We start from the raw sequence: 20,556 nt of genomic DNA, 5'->3' as shown, positions 1-20,556 counted from the left end.
TTTTGTAAGAAAAAAAGCATCAAATGGTTTCTTCAGCACTGAGCACTGAAAAATGTGAATGTAATTCATGGAAGATGCAGGGTTCCACAGGGACAGAAGTGTTCATTTTACTAATAGGATGAGAACTATAGGTTGCCCCAATATTATCTGTTTGACAAATTTGTCACATTTCTGTAATGCAAAATCATTAATGGTGAGGTAATTAATTGAACAGAGGATCCAAAACCATGAATGCACACCTATTAAAAACTTATACAGTTTGGGATGGAAATGTCAGCATAGCTGCAACATTACTTATCCTCTATCAGTCCTTGCTAAAGCAAGCTGCCACTTAGCTCTTACTATCTGAATATATAGTTAGCCAGGAGGCGTTATATATATATATATATATTTAGCAGAAAGGGAAATAAAACGTTAAATACTTCAAGGAAACTGTTCACAAGGTACTACTAGGAAGTATGAAAACTTGGCTAAAGCAGAAGAAGTACCAGTGTCATACGGACTAGAGTTTACAAAATTTCTCACTACAGCTCACGTTATATTGTGAAAGCTAAAAATGAAACAGTGTCTAGTGTTTTGTCTCTAGAAGTCTTTTCATATGGAATTTCAAAAAAAAAAAAAAAAGCAAATTTTTGGTGCTAAAATCTGTTTTTCTTGCTGGGTTATATGTTCACGTACTTAAATCTTTCATGTTTTCATTAATCACAGTTTAAAAAAAAAAAGAATCGAAGTGCAAACATTTTAGATTTGCAGATGTTCATATGGTTATCTGTTTCCATCAGTCCACGATCCACAGTATTAAGAATTCTAGAACAAGTTGTAAACAGGACTATGTCACAAAAGAATGTTAGATTTTGATAGGTAAAAACAAAAACATAATCTCAAAACATATATAATGCTTAAACCTATTAATTCTTGATCATTGAAGTAGCATAATTGTACCTAGCTTCAGAGGTCACATGGATATATAAATACATGGAGCTACAGGCCTATCTTCAACAATGGCAAGAACACTACCATATGTCAAAAAGAATATCAAATAAACGTTTTTCAGATCTTAATTTCAAACCTTCAGATCTTAATTTCAAATTTCAAAATTTCATTTTCTGTACTCACAGGTGCACTGTCATATAAAATGCTCAGGATCTTTGACTGATCTACTTAAACAGAATACATATATGCTACTAGTTTTGCATTGCCTCAGTAAGTCCACAGGACCTGAATAAAAGTAGTAGTATAAAGGATACAAAAATATAGTCATCCATGTATCGCTTCTTAAGGTTCTCCACTATGGAATCCTCTGAGATTTTGGAAAGAAGGACCATATCATCCACTCCACTGTGCTTGACATTGTGGCTCTGCCAGTGGTATCTGTAGTGCCCTTTGCTGCCCTGCAGGAAAACACAAGAAGCATTAAAAAGTTACTATATTTCTCATGAGCATTAGGTAACTGAAAACAATCCATTCAAATTCCAACTTCCAAAATAGATCCCTCACATTGAATTCCATCCCTTAATCCAGGCATTATAGAAAAGCATACACAAATGATGTCACCTTACTCATCGCTGAACTATTAATTAAAGCATCACTGCCCTCAAAAATTAGAAGGTAATTTCATGGGGTTTTGTGACTGTCTGCACACCGAAGAGATTTCAGATGTCAGACTTTTCTAAAACTAGAAGAAAAAAAAACAACCAACAATTATTCCAACTGAGATGCAGTCATTGAAAGCTAAGGATGCTAAAATTAGTCTCCTACAGTGCAACTATTGGTTAGGTTATGAGGATAACTATGAGGATAGTTAACCACCTGAACTACATTAAACAGGGATGCCGTGGATTCTCCCTCCTTTAACAGTGTTTTACATCAAACACGGACATGCGATGTTACTCAAATAGAAGCTCAGCCTGATACAGAAAGTATTCAGTGATGTTTGTTCTGCAGACCAAGCTGTGCAGCCTGACAAGCTGCATGTCTTAACAGTCCCTTTCGATCTGTTAGTCACCATACTTAACTGACATCTAAATAGATATTCTCTCCCCACACTTAGAGACTATTTCAGGATGCTACTGAAAACTCGTGACATTTCAATTTGCAGCAGTTGAAATCAAAATCTGTTTTTTTCCAGCTGATTTGAACAGTAGTTGGGTTCTGTGGATGCACCCATAAGCAGAATTAAATCCTGTCTAGACGCAATGCAGCTATAAATCTGTTCTTTAATCCCAAAACTACTCCTTGCAGCCTGGCAGGGAATTCTCACGGAGTTCAGCCCTCTTGCATTTTTATAATTAAATTTTTGTTTGTACAATACTGATATTAGAAATACAAAAATTAATACGTTTTACACTGATAAATTACCAGGTATGCTGTCAAGGAAGATGTGGCTAACAAAAGAGCAATTTGGTGTACTCTTCCCATTTTCTAACATTATAATTCCAAGCAATAAGATTTAGCTGTGCTGCTTTCATGTATTTTATGGGATGAAGTCATATTCATCAGAATACGTGCAACTTTTTATAAAGTGTTTCACAGAATAAAATAATGCATAATCATACAGGGTAAGAAAGAAGATGTAGGTACTCCATATACTTTGGCCGCACTCAGGTATTTTGAAATGGTACATCAGCAACTGATAGATGGACAACTTTTGTGTGTGCACACTTCTATACCAGCAAAAGACCCATGTGATTGTACAAAGGTGCAGAACGGCTTCCTCGTGTTGATAGTCAGGCACTTGTACTAATACCAGGCATAGGAGTGGGAGCAACAAATGGAAGCAGGGGAGCACAAGGTTTTTATTTAAGCTGGGTTGGCTGCAAGTATTCATTAAACTAGTCTCAGAGTATGTTTTCCCACAAAATTCAGTGCATCAATTGTGGAAAAAAAAAAAAAAAAAAAAAAAAAAAAAACAGTAAAAACTAACAAAGACACAATTTAATGCATAATGTACATTAGCAAGTGGAGTCAAACCTGCAGGTTGGCCTCATCTCAGCTTGACTAACTGACATAAAAAAACAAGGCCCAACTGGATTTTTATCTCAAAATAAATTAGTGTGCACTAAAAACGGACCCATTTGCCTATTGCAGACAGCACGGGACTTCCAGGCTTTACGTGTGTATTTTATTAAGTCCCCAGCCATTGCTACCACTGATTCAGCTCTATCACTGCTAACAGTACTAAAGAATATTTGTAGGCTTTAATGAAAAGAATGCTTTTTAATACAGGATAGCAGAGGAAAATATGTCTGAAAGCACACAATCTCAGCCATTCTCCTGAACATAACAACCTTACAAAAGCACAAACAAAATGATCTTCAAGCTCTTTTAGTTTGTATAAGACTTGTCAGTTTTATATTTGCAAAATGGAAGCACTGATCTGGAAGCACTGAGAAAATGAAGGAACCAACTGATTTTTGGAAATTGTTATAAAACACATGACAGAAAATATGTTGAAGGTCAGGTTATTTGAGAAAACAGAAGTCCAGCAGAAATGCATAATTTCCTTCAGTGTACTCATCAGCTATTTGTGATATTGCACTTGGAAAAAGGGACTGGCAGCATGGACAAAGAAGGTGTAGTATAAAAATAAACACACAGAATGACATGAAGCTATGCAGAATGTGGTTTAGCATCAGAAAATCAAATAAGCTACAGAAAACAGAAATGAGATGGTAGGAGAAAACCAAGCTCCCATTGGAAATTCAGTGAGAAAAAGACAAAGCTCACAAAGCTCATTGGATGTATGGAAAATGTGCACACAGTTCACACAACAGCAAGCTTTATAGAAGTCAGTGACTGCTGGTTGACTGTGAGTCACACTACCAGGCCAGAAGCTTCTTTCTAAAAGCAATGCCAGGAAGGCTCAGCTTACCTTGAGAGCTGCTCTCCCCAGTGCTTACGCTGATTTAATGTGCAGCTGTAATCAAATCTGACTCCTACAGTATCACACACGAACGGAAAAGGCAGCAGAGATGTAATAAAAAAGCAGCAGCCTAAATATCCAGGAAACCAATTGCACTGAAGACAGTTGACAATGTTAGCACTAAGTAGTTCACAATAATATTGTATCACATTTTAAGTAAGTTTCTATCGGTAGTTTGGGACTATTTCTCCCTTAAGGCACAGCCTTATAAGAAACTATATGGAGAAACAGCAAACCATTGGCAGACCTTTGTCAGATTTTTCCTGTGGATCTAGAAATAAGTCCAAGCTTTAGCAGTAACTAATTTCATTTGCATGTTTAAGCTTTGTTTTCAGCCTCTTTTTTTTTTTCTGAGGAACCTAGCACCAGTGGGGTGGCCACATGTAGTGCCTAAGACAGGGAGTGCTGTTCCTACAGGGCACCACCTACCCCCAAGCATGGATCATAGAATGGTGTTAAAGTCTGACCTGAATTTACCAACCTCAGCCCCTTCCAACTGGTACTATAACCACGTCTGACTAACAATTACTACTCTTCTATTGTTCTGAAATACAAAAAAAAATCTTCCTGTCATAAATCAACCAAACAAAGTCCATATCACAGCAATTGTAAAGGAACTCTTCACACCTCTCCAACACTGCACACTTCCTAGAGGCCAAGCACATATATTTAAAAATTATGATGTTTTTAATTGCATTTTCAAAACTTGTTCAAGAGGCAAATTATAGAAATGTACTTTAAACGTCTCTCCCAAAACACTATCATATGTGGAAGCCTTTCCATCTCAAAATTATACTTGATATGTTTGTAATAAACAACTCAGTTATAACTGAAAGAAAATGTCATCTCTGAAGAAGCATAACTACAATTATTTTCAGATTCATACAAATAATACTGTAATATACACACACACACTGTAGACTTTCGAATGATGGCTTCATGTGGTACAGTAAACCAAGTTTGTAGAAAGCTGTACAGACTTAGCAAAACAGTAAGTAACCAGAAAAAGAACTTCATAGGCAAGGACGGGGATCCCTCATAAATTAACCCTAAGGAGCGCTATTGTTCCCTTACAAATGAAGAGGCACAGGCAGTGGATGGAAAAGGATCTGCTCACGGAATGGAAAATTCTAAGGAGTGGATTATCAGGCAGGAAAACTTCGCATGTCATCACATTATATAGTTAGCCTTGTCTTGCATTCTTTGAAGGAGTTACAAATAAACTAAGAGAGCTGAGCACGCATGTTGTAATAATAATAAAGAATATGGGTAGTAATGATTTTGGAACAGTGAAACAGCACGCAGGTACTAAAACTAAGAAAGAACATAGGTAGTAATGCTCACAGAGCACTGATTCATAAAGTTGTAAGTGCTTTTCAGAGGCGGACAGAAAAATTAACTCTGTCTGGCAGGAAGACAAACACTGATCAAACGTAGTCCAGAGTAAAATTTCTCATCTCTGATTCTGCTGCACTTCCAGGAGCCAGCACCTCTATATTATTTTAACTATGGAGAGAAGACCCAGCCAAATTACACTTCAGAATATGGTCTTTCTTTTTTACAGCCTCTGCAGACCAAAGCAAAACAGCAGAATCATTTTTAAATAGGGGCTGTAGTAATGTAGTTATTTCAGTAGCCCAAATTTAGAAGTTCGATTTAATCAGTGTCTTCAGTACCAAAAAGTATGTTTTTACTGTGAAATAACTAAGCAGGTTTTGGTATTCTGTTGTAAAAATACAAGCAAAGTGAACTACCCTAAGCAGGGAAGGGTTAGGGATTGCAATACATGACTTCTGACCTCCCTCAGCTGGCACATTTCAAACACAAATGATTTGTTCTTATTGGATATTTCTTGAGAATTTAACCTTTATTTTAGTTACAGCTTTCTATCATCCGCATAAAAATGCAATATTCTAATCTGGAGACTATTTAAATCTGAGCTACTTAGCTGGTGTCCACCTTAACTTGACCCTCCTCTGCAGGGAGGCCCCAAACTAATTTAGCCAGCTGCTGATTGTCCTGTGCAGCCCTTCACACACTGCACTCAGCCTCCACCTGCTCCCAAAGAAGGCCAGGTCAGGTCTCCCACAGCTGACCTGGGAGAACAAGGGCAGCTGGAAGTGTTCACCTCAGCACCAGTTTGGACCCAGTGACTTGAGCAGAGCCACACTGGCACGGGCAGATCCGGGCTAACAGAGGCTCAGGGCTGAGTGGCACATTTAAAGGTCAGCAAACCACGACTCGGCCTCAGGTTTTCTTGGTGAAAGATGTGCTCAAACTGTACAATAAATTAGTCAATACAAGTCTTTGTGTCAGCACTAACAAGCTGTAAGCAGCTGGAAAAAGACAAGCTTGGGAGATCAAAAAAAAATACAAAAAAACAAAACCACCTCAGTGGCCTGCTAAAAGCCCTCAGCACCTCTGCCTGGTGAAAAGCCCCAGCAGTGGAGACGCAAGCAGGCACAGAACAACCTGGCTGCCAAGGCTCCTGCGAGCTTCTCTGAGGGCTTCAAACCCCGTGCTTCAAGTTGCACAGGGAACGAAGGCTGGGCTGGCAAAGTAGGAATTAAAGGCGTGTGCTGCACTGCTGTCAGCTGTTATTATTCATCCGGTTGCTGTTTCAGGCTCAAAATCAGATCTGCTTTGCAATCTGACAAGAATAACATTTATCAGTCACAAGATGACCCTGTGAGCCAAAAGCCTACTGTTTCGGAGCCGTACCGCTTCAGGAGCTCATATCCAGGTCACAACTGGCTGGCAAACGAGAAGCACTGTCCTGCAAACCTCCACAATTTTACCATCTTCAGCAGCAAAACAATCAAGAATCTAAAGAGCCTAAAATGAATTCTACTGTCAATTTCCAAATTTCTCTTAACACCCACTCGTTAACACTTTAAGACAATTGCTACAATCACAGAAAGTGATACAAACACCTTACTTAGCAAACAAGTAAGCAGCACTAACCATCCGTGTCCAGGGGATTTCATCACCTACCGCTACAGCAGTCCTGGAGATAAAAAACTTTCCCATGTGCTAGACCTGTACTAACTTTGGTACGATATGGTTAAAGCACAATATTGTTTTTGTTCAGAATGAATAATAATATTGATGAGACATCTATTTACAGAACTTGTGTTGCTGCCCTCCACCTTGTGTCACAATAGCAACTGGTGTTTTCTTATTTTTGCCTTTATTGTTGTTTATACATTTTTACATTATCCTAAGCAACACGTATTTGATGTAGCTATAAAAAGATTGAGTCATGCTGTGTCACAACAGGGTTTTCTTTTAACTGGAAAAAAAAAGAGCAAATATTTTTGTATTTCAAGCTGTTTAAAAATAATATATCTAAAAATAAAGCACTAAAAACAAGGGATCAGAAGACTGTATATTCTGCCCCGAGAAAGTGCCTGGTTTCTCTCTCCCCCTCTCCATCAGCACCGCCTAAAGTACAACAACTTACATATGAAAAAAAAATCATTTCTTGGTTCCCACTAAGGGAAAAATTGCCAACCTGCACTCCTGACTGCTTTTTTCAGTAGCTAACATTCATCCTTCATCACGGTACAGAAGGGACTCAGCCTCCACGAGGGAGTGTCAAATGATCACAAGCATGAGCTTTTTGTTCCCGTTTCAGGTATTTTCTTTACCTATTGCAGACAGAGTGCTATTGCATAAAATCATTGTAGTTTTGGAAGCATTTGTCTCTCCACTCTACAAGAGATTAGTATCATCAACACACTAAATGACACACAGTTATCATCCTAACTCAGAATACTGAAAAAGCTGCACACCATTTACTCTACACCTGACATCAATGCTTCTGCCAGTGGAGGCGTACCACTGTTGTCACACATGCATAATTCATACTAGTTCTTCCATTTTACAAACAAACAGACAAAACAACAACAAAACCAACCAAAACGCACTGCCAGCTTTTTGCAGTACCATTCACCAAAATAGTAAACTTTCACAATCTAACGACAGGAATCTTTTATGTATTTCTATGAAGTGAAACAGTCTGCCATTCTCAGTAGAAAATATTTCATAAAAGCTTAACTTGAATTTTGGTTCTTGATTGGTATAATCAAAATTGAGAAGCCATGGTAGACAAGTGCGTCAAAATAACTCTTGTGTATGTAATGTTTAATGTTAAACAGAGACATTGGCTGCTGGGATATGACCACATTCCAGAGACTAAATTAAAGGAATACAGAAGCATTAGCTAGATGGACAAAGATAAAAGGCAAATGATTTAAATTAAATATGATGGAAACATTAGGGGAGAAAAAAGGCAGTACTTAAATATTTGAGAAAATAGCAAAGCAAAAATATTAAGCATCTAGTTGCAGGACAGACATTTTATACAAAGAATTAAAATTTCCAAATAAGTATTAAAGAATGGGAACTACGACCAGCTTAATATCCCAGAAAGACACACCTATGGAAATGAAGTATCAATAAAAAGATTTCTGAGGGGAAAAGAAGTCAATTCTCAGTTTGCTGTAGGACAGAATTCAGCCTAGCATGGCTAGGACAGATTCCAGAGCTGGTGACATGCTGCTGGGATGTCCCAGTTGCTCAAGCACTTGCTCCTCATCTGCTCCTGAGCTGCCCCTTTGCAGGACTTCAGAGGCAGCAGGGGTGGCCACGGGACACGTCCCCACCACCCCACTGCTGCCTGCTGCTCTGGGCACTGGTTCCAGGGCATGGCTCTGCCCTCCTGGCAGCCAGCACCGGCACAGCCACGGCAGCTGTGCTCGAGAGGAGAGCAAGTGACAAACTAGAGCCTGCTTACCCAACAGCAAATGCACACCTGAAACACAATACGAGCTATGGGAATATGAGATGTCTACAGGGTATATGCATTATGCTCATTTGTCGGAGTCGGGAAAGACATCAGCATTCTCATAAAAACAGAACACCACCAAAATAAAAAATACTCCAGTGTTTGACTGTGGGAAACAGGTATTGCATCAATATTTTTTTTTATTATTAAAAAAAAAAATAATTAAAAACAGGTATAGATACTCTGCAGAACAAATAAGGATATGAATGAACTTAAGAGCAGATACGGTAGCATACATTAGTTTTTGATACAACTTACACAGAGAGAGTGGGCAGTCACCAAAAAGTTTCTAATGAACTGTAAATTCATGTTTGTCTATCCCACAGCTTTTTGGATGGCTGAAGCCTGAAGTTCCAAGAAATAATCTCGGGAAAATGCAATGCTGTTATTTAATATGGTTGATTTAGTCCTGAATATTCACTACTTTACTTGACCTACTGAGCAACCCCCAGAGATGTTCTGTATTTCACCTGTACACCGTGGCAAAAGTAGCTAAATCCCCTGCAACAGTGATGGATTACAGACAGGCCTTGCAATAGCAAAATTTAGTCAGGTTGTACAAATCTGCTATTCCAATCATCCGATCACTGAGCAGCATCCATTCACACTGACTCACAGTCTCTAAATTGTACATGCAGTTCGCATTGTATATACGTATTACACAAGTTAAGAAAATGCAAGAGAACAATTACAGCAAACATGTTTCACCTTGGCTGGATTCACCTTTACAGATAATATTTTCTGTCCCTCTTTTCCATTTAAAACAAGTTTAAAGAGGTTTTGCACAACCAACCATCTCAAATGCAATACTACAAAATACTGTATACTTTAACTGTTATAAATGAAGTTACAACTCAATCTGAATTTAGTAATATTTATAAAAGGGAAGTAAACAGCGCTAGGTGCGCACGGAGTCTACGCTCTACCAACACGCACACACAAACATCAAACTTTCTAAACATACAGAACACTGCTTTTACATATTAAACACAAGTACGCCTATACATATGTACAATCAGCAAAGGTATCAATTGACTATTAATGTCCACAACTGGGGGAGCATAGTTGGAGATGGTAATCCTGGTTGAAGTGCTCCCATATCTTCTTTGTTCCCCCTAAACTCTTTACATTCCTGATGGCCTCGTCATTAAGAGTCTGATGTTATCATCAACCATGGGGCTTGTCAACCCCCATGGCCATACTCCCACATCTCCCCCTTTTTTATCAATATCAACCATCTTCTTGACACAAATTATTACTCTATATATCACATAACCAAAACTTGCTATCAAAGTTCCACAGAGTATGAAAATTCATTTTTTTTAACTGTACAATATAAGGGTATCTATGTATATGTGAACTTTTTCTTACTTTCACTCGTTACAAAAAAGGACAAGAGCTCATTCATTCTCCTGACATCTCCCTGGAAATGGCATGTTCTGGGAGTATTTCAGTATCACCTCTCCCAAAATACTACATAGCAACTGGGATCTCAGAGGCCAAAAATCACAGGATTTTCTATAGCTGGAATGCTCCCAAATGCTTCACCCCTTCTGGAACAAAACACTTTTTTTTTTTCTTCATTTATTTCAAGCAACAGAAAATAATTTGTCTATAATGAATTTATTCCAAGTGTTCCTATGTGTGTCACATTAACAAAAAATGTATTATGGTCTTTAATTGAAACACTTAGTTTGAAAACCTCAATCAATAAATTTAGACAAAACGCCACAGCCTCTCCTTCAGCATCACACTGAAAATATTTTCCTTGATCATCCTGAAACTAAATACAGAACTGAAGTCAAGTGGGAGCTTACCATCTGGTTTCCAGAGAGAAGACTCTTGGAACAGCATGACTCAGAAGCTCTACACATGGACCAGCGTCTTGCACATGCACTGCCAGAAGACAGCATTTTGATGGTGGTACATTACCATATACTGGTGCCAGCTGAAGTTTTTGGAGAAAGTAAAACCAGCAGCATATTGCAGTAATGCCATCACAAGCCTGTCCTGTTCTAGCTGACATTACTGCTCGTTTCCCTTCCCCCATCTTCCAGCTTTTGGGATCTCAGGCCTTTAGCACCAAACCACATTCACAGGCCACAGCTCATCCCAGTGGATTCCTTCCTGCTCAGTCACTGCCCTATCTGTATATCTACAAACAGCAATCGGAAGTTGCTTTTGGTTTCCCCCTCCCATTGACCCTTTTGTTTCATGATAAAATCAAGGTATTTGTTTTTCTCACCAGACTAGTACTGCTGAGACATTAACCTGAGACCTTAAAGCCAAAGCCTGTCCCCAAACGGTGCCCCTGGATGATGGCTTTGAGATAGAGGGCTTTATTAGGGAAATGATTTCTCTGCAGCCTGTGGCCTTGGAGCCTCCAACTACCCTTTCACAGTGAGATTACAAGGAGGGCTGTTCACATCAGCAGACCTGCTATCAACTGTGGCCCCATCAACCCTGCAGCTCGCTGGGCTACCTGGTGGCAACTGCTCAGTGGCTGATCAGCCCAGACTCTCCACATGCTGCCTCTCTCTACCACTGCTCTGTTGTATACAAAGACTACAGAGGTCATCGTGAGAGGATGAATGTAGCTTTTTCTCAGCTCTCATCACCTGGCATACAGCCACACATTCAGTAACACAACCAGCTGATATCTGGGGTAACACACCTGAAGCCTTTGTGACTTCACTACATTTCACTCTCAATAAGTATTTACACAATTTGTCCAACATTTTAGTTATAAACAGGAAAATATTATACCCTGAAAGAAAATAGTCACAGCTTGTATTCTTAATTATGCAATTAAAGCATGACTTATCCCTGAAAAACTTGTTCAAAAGCAATTCTGTCAGTAATCATGAAGCATGACAAAACGAGGAAATGCCAAGCATTTATATTTTTGAATCTTCCCTTACATTTAGTGTAAAACTTTAACCATAATGTTATTGTCTATTCATAAAATATTTAGTTTTCAGCAAATATTTTTAATGAGATAACATTGCCAAATGAAACTTTTACATAATAAAATGATAGTAAATCTCTTAACTAGTGTATTGGCACTGCATGAAAATATTATTTGTATTAAGAATTATGTGCCTATCAATATGACTTTTGCTTTCATTTTTCATTAAGATCGTAATATTTCCCTAGACATTTTAATTAATTAGATATATTAAAAGTGAGGCATAAAACTATGCTCCCAGACTGATAAGGTTTTCAGGTGTTTTTTTCGCCATTCTGCATGAGTACATACAAAAGGTATCTGCATTTTTTTTTCATTAAAAATACTCAGACATTGAAAAGGCTTAACGAAATTAGAATAACCAAAATTCAGAAATTTGTATTCAGCCTGTAGACCACTACTTGTAGAAGATGAACAAAGGTTCCTAGGCAAGCTTCTCTAGGAGGCCCTGTTGGAGCAAGGGGGTTGGACTGGGTGACCCCCACAGCTTCCTTCCAACCCCAACTATTCTGTGCAATCCCGTGAAAAAAAATGATCTTTAAAACCTGATTATTTAGCAGCAAAGCAGTTCCTGCAAAAACTGTAAATGTCCCCCAGCTTGAAAGCAACCAGCCAGGGAGGGAGGGCCCGGGGATCCCAGGAGCCCAGCCTGCGGGAGCCGCGCTGCCTGGGCCCTGTTGCACAAACTCTGCCAGCTTCTCAGCTCCGCTAATTCAGCTTGCTGAAAGCTTGCTGAAATCGGTGACCGGCAGGGGAGGGGAGGGGGTCTGCATGAATAACAATTCCCAAAGCCCCAAATAACTATTCACGACAGCCTTTCTAACCCTGCAGTGCTTAGTCTGACATGCTGTCTTTTAAAACTGCTCGGTGTAAACCCTAGAGAAGGACAAACAACAACTGAAATGTAATAACCTCTGTGCTATTTTTTTAACCTTTTTATGCATTCTAGAATCACATTTGGATTTAAAATCATGTTGAAAAATCATCCTTGAGGCTCTTTTGGTTTCTTCTTTTCCTTTTAGGTATAATAAAAACATGTATATATATGAATTTTTATTTACAAATCAAAGGGAACAAACTTTTTTTTTTTTTTTTTGGAGACTTACGTAGCCTCGTATCTATGGTAGGTCAAGCTAAAAAGAAACACCAGTTTTTGTAATAGTCATGATAAAGCAGCAGAAGTTGCAACGCAACAGATGATAACTGTAGCTAATGCTGGTGTTTGAACAGTCCATACCAAAAAGCATCCTTGTGCTGATAACTCAATGCTTTATTAGTGTAATGCACTGCCAAGACGCCCAAAATAAAACATGCCAAATTAATTCTACTGCTGATTTATTAACGTGGGCACAAGAATGTTGAGTGGCTTCAGGCCAACTTATTTTGAGATACTTGCTCTGACCTTCCTGCCTGGTATAACCAGGGCCTGCCCTCCTGTGTACACAGCAGATCCTGGTGGCATCGCTGGGCTGCATGAGATAACCACTGCCATGCTGGTGCCCTGTGAAAAGGAACAGGCTTGCCAAAGACCTGGCTGCAGTTAAATTTATCTGAGATTTACCCCATTAGATGGCTGCAAGAATACCTGCTGTCGTGTTGGACTGAAGAGTTGCATTATCTGTCCTTAGACTGTGCTCAGCTGTAGAGCTCAGGTCACTGTACCGGGGGGGGGGGGGGGGGGGGGGGGGGGGCAGACCAAGAGCAAGCAGTGCCCCCAGCAGCACTGACAGCTGGGACACTGGGAGGCAGGAGATGCAGGGAAATCTCTGACTCCTTGCTGGGGCAGGAGCGGTTCCCCCCCAACACCGACATGTCCCATGGGAGCAGTCAGCTCCTGTCTCTGGGGGCAGTGGCTGGAGGTGCTTGCTTGGGGTGGGCAGAAGAGGTTCCACAGCTGGGGAGGCTCTGAGGTAAAAATTGTTTTCTATATTTGCTTTAATTTCACAGGGCGCTGAGTAAACACACAGTAAATGTTCCAGGACTACAGCAGCTGCCTGTTTACCCCCACGCTACTGGCTCAGTGCAACAGGGAGCAGCGTTCACCCCACCTATTGGGGAGCTGACACCAGGCTTGTAAGATGCCCGTGGCTTAGCCCACAAATTCCTTTTTTATGAATTTAATATAGCTTTCACAATAAAATAGCTTTCAAGTTTTGCTATCCATGTGCAGAAATCAGATTTGACTTCAGAGTGTAGTAGACTATTTGATAACACTAGTTAAGCCTTTATTGCAACCCTTCAGAAGAATCCAACACTAATTTTTATTTCAGTTCTTCCACATACAAATTGTTTAATTATTACATAAATACAAGCAAGGATTCCTTTCAGCATCCCACTTCAGAAATTAGTTACATGTATCTTTTCAAAGGACCAAGTCCTACATGCTCACATCAGCTTTTAACCAAAGACACAGCAAGAAGCAAAATCTTGGGAAAAGCAGCGTACGTGAGACCTGACAAAGTTCACGCCCCATGTAGGAGACTCTTTCTCAGGCACTTCACTTTCTCAGCTGTACCTCCATACCTGGCCTGATCCACAAAGAGCTTACTATTTGCATCTGGCCTATGGCTCAAAGACTGCTACACAACTACGCTGCAGCTCCGGAGCATGTGCTTTCTGGAGTTGACAGGAATGCCAGCAGAAAGCACATTCCCCTGCCAGCCTGAAGATATGCCAAGGTTATTAAGATCCAATACAGGAAACTTTGCAGATCACTCCAGGTTTTCAGACATGCACATAAGGACCTTACCTAATCATTCAGGAGGCAAAAGGATCTTTCTCCTGCAAAATACATGGTGACACAGCAGGAAAAGTCTAAGCTACTCAAGGTAAACATACAAAAGTGGGAACTTAGTGAACAAATAATGAAAATACTTACCCATTGCGACAATTTCCTGCACACCCTTTGTCAGGGACTGGTTTTCACTTGGACCAATAACTACACTATGCCAAAGCAAGCAGGTCCCACTGAATGTCTATAAATTAGAGATGCTCTCATAAGCAGATCATCTTCCACATACCCATTATTCATACGGAAAGTTAGTATTTGCCATTACACTAATTTTCTAAAATATTTTTGTTTATTCAGTCAACTCTGTGGTAAGAGCAGCTTCAGGAAGAAAGTACATAAAAAACAGCAAGTAATATTTTGGTTTTATAGAACACTTAGCTTGTTTTAATACCTTGTTTTTATTTCACTGGCTTTTATTAGTGTTTTCCTAGTCAACATGAAAAGCATGCTATTCTTTGAACACTTTTCCAAATAATGCAGCCTGCTTAAGACTTCATAAGGCTGTCATATCTTCTTTCTGTCAGATCCCCTGCTTTGAATTATTTACTGTAGTGTTCATTAAGCTTTTATATCCACTCTACAGACTTTCACATTTGCATAATAATTCATAAGGCACTGAGAAAAATAAAGCTAAAAATGAATATACATGATCTCCATTGGCTACGTACCTCGTATCATTCTGCCAGGAAAGCTTATGTCCCAGAAAGATGGAAGCAGAGAAATGCATTCAGAATACAAAGAATTCATTCTACTCCAGTGGAACACCAGGGTTAGGAGCTGAATTAAAAATTTTGGGGCCAGATACTTCCTTTAATAAAACCTTTTACAGCTGGGTGATTGGGTCTTCATAGTTATTACGTAGGTTGCAACAACACGTATGTATGATCCCGGAAATCGCAGTGTCTCCGTTTTATGAACTGTGTGCAGAGTTTACTTGGTAGGTCAAATGACAGTTCCTATTAGTCTACCAGAGATCTTCTCACACAAAGAGCTATTCTGCTCCCCAAGCTTTTTCTCTGTTTTTTCTTTCTTTTTTGGTTGGTTGGTCGGTTGTTTATTTGGGGAGGAGGGAGTGTGGGTCTTTTTAAATGCTGGAATGTTTCATGGAGATATTTAGCATTTAAATTACTGAAGCAAGAAAACTAACAGAAAGCTAGTTCAGACATCCAGCTACCTCCATAGCTATAGGCTTTTACCAGATGTGTTGACAACTGATTCCATTTGTAAACCAGCTTTCTTCATATATCTGCTAGAGGAAACTGGTACTATCAGAATACATATTAGATTCAGTCTTGCAGATGTTGTACTGGCATAATTATGTTTTAAGCAGAGATGCCAGCCAGACAAGCTCTGAATATATTCCAGTGGGTTTTTAAATGACTTCTAAAAGCTTGTTGTTTCACAAAGTCAGTAGCTTTATCACCAATTTTGCAGAAACATGTAAAACACCAAAATTAAACATCTGTTATGACTTGTAATTCACTATCAGCATCATAAATATCTATCAGTTTCAAAGTAATTCTTTTAATGGGAAACTGAACAGAAAGCTACTTAGCTTTGAAGAAAGAAATGTTGCATACCAATACAGGTAAGTTGCTCAAATTTTATTTAAAAACATCTCTGAAGTGGAGCAGAGTGATACTGCATATTCCTGTCCCCTTTATTGTTTCCATATCCACGTCTGACCCTGGCTTCCTGTGAGAAAATTATTAACATTTTCTTTGTTGAGGATACATCATTTAACTGAAAGTTTGTTCTATTTGAACACTCAAGAACAGTGAAAAGGATGTAAAGCATCCAAAAATTGAAACCCAATCCAAATAAATTGCCCCCCCCCCCACTGTATTGATGCAAATCTGTATTCAGCATGATTTCACATTCTACATTGTTCCCTTCTTCATCATTACCATCTGTATCCCTAACCAAATTAATCTTACTGTCTTCAAAGAACTCTTTTGTATGATTTTAAAACACAATTTATCAACTACTTGTTTATGTTTCTTAACGGTATCTTAATGCCAACAATTTGGCATCTTACCTTTAACTTCACAATGGAAACTCAGAACAGGTAAAATTCAAGCTAAATCACAAGTTACTTTCACTGAGGTTTCCGAATTTGAGAATAATCAAGAAAACACTTAAATTTCAGATATTAACTGTCCGAAGACCTCAGCTTGCTGGACTTAAACATGAATTCATATTAAACTTAAAAGCCTGGGATGTACAGCGCTTTTAACTTTTAGGCTTATTCAAACTGAAGTCCAAATTAAAACCCACATAAACTAAACAAACCAAAAAGAAGGAAAAAGTCATTGGAAATGTAAACTAAGACCAGCTGAATTTCACACAGTACTCAGCAGCAAAAGTCTAGTTGTAATATTGACTTTCCATCTAAGTTCAGCATTCATTCACAAGAGATAGCTGTTAGATGAGTACTCTTCCCTCCCCCCCAACCTTCACACAACCTAGACATGAAATAAATGCTCAGGTTACCTTTTTATTTGCTTTCAGCTTTTTAGATGTCTCAATTCATTACATTCTGTTGAAGCCTTTTAAAGAAAGCTTTATGTTTTTTCTACATTAAGTATTTAAGTCAAGATTTGTGGCCTTTTAAAATAAAGTTCTTGCTTAAAAACCAAGTACTAAGGTAGATTTGATCTAAGTTTGTGTGCCAGCTTGCTAAACAATATATTCCTCCTGACCCCACAAGGACCAGAGGACTGGCTTAGGTCTTTCAGCTGTGACATAAATGCTGCCTTTGACTCTACCTTGCTGAAAACAAATACCTTTTAAAGTGGTGTGCTAAGAATTTGACCCAAATACAACACCAGTAGCTGTAGTAGTAAGAGTGCATTCTGCCACATATACCTCAGCCGTGCATGTGCTCCATCATCATGCAAGTAAGGCATGCAGATGGACAGGGAGAGCTATTTGGTTACTAGGTATCCATTAAACATAAGTGATTTCCACTTACTCTGCACAGGTCTATCAGGAACTTTAACAAACCTTTCCACTGTATTTCTCCTTTCCACACTAGTTTCTTTGTACTCCTCACACCTGAGATAGAAACACTAGGACACAAATTGAACCGAGAAACAAAGGAGAATGAATACTAGATGTTGGAGAGCATCCCAGAAACCATACCTAAAAGAAACTTCTTAAGAAATATAGACACTTTTCTACAGACCCCCCCTGATGCTGACTTTAAGGGTTCAACGTGCTCTATTAGTCTGTGAATAATACCAAACCTGCAGATCCGTTATCAGGGCTTCAGTCACTGGAATGCATGAAGAGCTTTACTCCATCTTCAGACTGTCAGAGAACAACCTCTAACTCTGCCACTACACAGTTGCCTGGTTTTGACCCTTTTTCTCTGTGAGTGCCTGAGCTGACCTCTGGTTTGCAAAGCAGATGTGTCCATAGCACATCTGGTTCTTGAGGAGGGTTCAGGTGAGCAGGCAGCTCCAAGCCCTGGTTAAGCAACAGACTGGTGTTTCTGCTACTTCAGGAAGTTAAGATAGAGCAACAAAGACGCTGCAGTTGACTACAGACCACAACTCCTGCCTGTTCTCTACTACTGCATATTCAGTGTTTCCCCTAAATTCCACAATCCTATTATTATGTAAGATTCTTACGAAAATCCAGAATTTAATTCAATGCCATGAACTTTTGGAGCATTGACCTATGGTGTCTGAAAACACATGAGAAGATGCCAAGGCACTGATGGAGTATGTGCTTCTACGTTTACAAGTCTACATCCATAAAAATCTGGTTTTCTTCCTTTGAAAAAAATCTGGTTATGAGATTGCTAACAAGGGGTTCCCTGTAACTTCAAGTGTGTTTTCTTCCTCTGTCTAATCACAAACATTTCTTTATGAACACTGTCAGACACTGGATTTGGTAACTATTTTACAAAAAAAGCAAGCTATTCCTTGATACTATGCTAACCATCACTTCAGCACAGTCTGAAGAAGTCAGTGCTCAGACAGTTTCCTAAGGACAGAGACGGACACCCCTCTTCAGTCTCTATAAACAAAACTAACAGAACACTCCAGCATAGCTCATTTTGGAGTGAGGCTGCTTGTACTTGGTGATAGCATCCACACAACCCTGAAAATAAAGAAAAGAACCCTTAAAAAAAAAAAAAAAAAAAAGAAGACTGGAAACAAAATGTGTCAGAACATTTGTCCATAGAATAAAAACAATTTTGAAAGGGGGGGAAGATTTGGAGGGCCTCATAACACAGTGTTAGGGCTAGGCATAGTGCCTAGTCTTCACATAAGCACATTTTGCCAAGACATTTTGAATTTAAATGTTATTAACCAGAGGTGAATAAAGGAAGGTGGTAATTTTATTTATTTTTTTAAACAGTTGCTTGAGGTTCTTTCTGGTGTCATTAACAGCACGTAAACAAACTTTAACATAAATTATGCAACAGCTAAAGTACTGAAGCTCATTGAGGCAATTGAAGAAACAATTATTCTAATTATGTACACATAATTAAAAAAGAACAAAGAACCATGAAACATCCAGGTATTTGTAATAACTTGTCAACCTATTTTGCTACTTAGTCTTTTTTTTTTTTTTTTTTTTTTTAACTTAAAGAAAACTATCCTCACCTTGCTTACAAGAAAAATATTCAGGTGAATTATGAAAGTTTGTCCTTGAAGGACTGGAAGTAAAGACAATACTGAAGTACCCTATCCATTCTTATAGGCAGTGCTCCAAAGGAAAATAAAGGGAAGACCTCATCCACAAATCATAAGGTTTCAGCCATGTGTGCACATTTCAGAGAACTAGCTAAAAACTGAAGTTACAGATCCCATTTAGTCTATCGCTCTAAAGTGAAAGTCATTTTGTTGATCATAGAATTGGATCTTCAAATATCCTGCATGGTAAACCTTTTATGTGTCTACACTTTTTTTTTTTTTTTTTTTTTAATAAGCAAGGGTATAAAGGCTGTAACTACAGCAACTGAACAAATCTGATTTTTTTTTTTTTATTTTTACTATTGTAAGAACATAGCTTTTAGTATTTCAGACTCACTATATTGTTAATATATTCACAATTAAGGAAAACCTATGCTTTTGTTGTTGTTCAAATTTTTCAGTACAAAAAGAGACAAGCTAGCACAAAGTGTTCTTCAGTATAATTTCTAGACTGTTGTATTGTAAATGATAAAATGAATCTTCTGTAGGTCATATTGCATTTAAATGCAGTAATGTGTATCTAAAACCTGTGAGCACTGGAATGCCTCATTTAGTTAAGTTCTGACCTATGTAGATGAACAACTCACTTCACAACTCCCTATTAAGTGTTTCATGCATGGCACTATTAAATCTCATTATCATTTCTGATGTCTATTGATTTCACTTTAATTTAATGAAGAAATGCTGGGTTTTAACCACCATACATATATCTCCTCATATTATTGTACCTGTACACTAGGATTGAATTTGGGCAAGAGCACACAGCTCACAGCCACTCTGCCATCTCCCACTACTGCTAACACTACTGGACACAGGCATGCGGTCAGATGGAGTGGGCCGTATGTCACTTGAGGGTAGCACGCTATCCTGTCACAGGACTTAAAGCACGTAATAGAAAAGGTAAAGGTACGAGTTACGGAATACATCAACTGTTCCAGCAAATAAACTGGGATTTGAAGCTGTGAGTGTGATCATTTGGTGACGTCGGTTTGGGATTCACATGCTCACCCACATGCTGATGCTTTTACATGATTTGGTCTATTTGAAGTATAACACTTGAGGAAATCTTGCTTTCTGCAAGGTTCCTTTACATGCACAGTTCTCCGTGTCCTCTATGAAGCAATAGAGGAAACATACGCTGTACATCAGGCACATGATCTTTAACCAACACAGCCCTCCTCTGCATTTTTCCTTCTCCAACAAAATGTCATGTTTGTTCATATTAAGTATGAAGTATGCTGTGCAGCTAAGCATGCCTCATCCAATTAATGAAAGCACTACTTAAAATCTGGAGATTAAAGAAGTAAACCATTAGAT

The 20,556-nt window shown here is 38.7% G+C and overlaps 1 protein-coding gene across 3 annotated transcripts in view; it reads right to left on the bottom strand.

Moving 5' to 3' along the window:
- Positions 1–20,556, bottom strand: part of MYO1E (myosin IE) — a 92,110-nt gene that overhangs the window by 50,996 nt on the left and 20,558 nt on the right. For all 3 annotated transcript variants that reach the window (XM_084532861.1, XM_084532862.1, XM_084532863.1), the window contains one exon: positions 1,248–1,391. In XM_084532861.1, the coding sequence (XP_084388987.1) occupies positions 1,248–1,391 (144 nt within the window). The remainder of the gene's footprint in view (positions 1–1,247; positions 1,392–20,556) is intronic.

This window comes from Aythya ferina (genome assembly GCF_964211825.1).
Source record: "Aythya ferina genome assembly, chromosome: 11".
Taxonomy (NCBI): domain Eukaryota; kingdom Metazoa; phylum Chordata; class Aves; order Anseriformes; family Anatidae; genus Aythya; species Aythya ferina.
The sequence above is the reverse complement of the archived record's forward strand: the minus strand, read 5'-3'. Positions and strand labels throughout refer to the sequence as shown.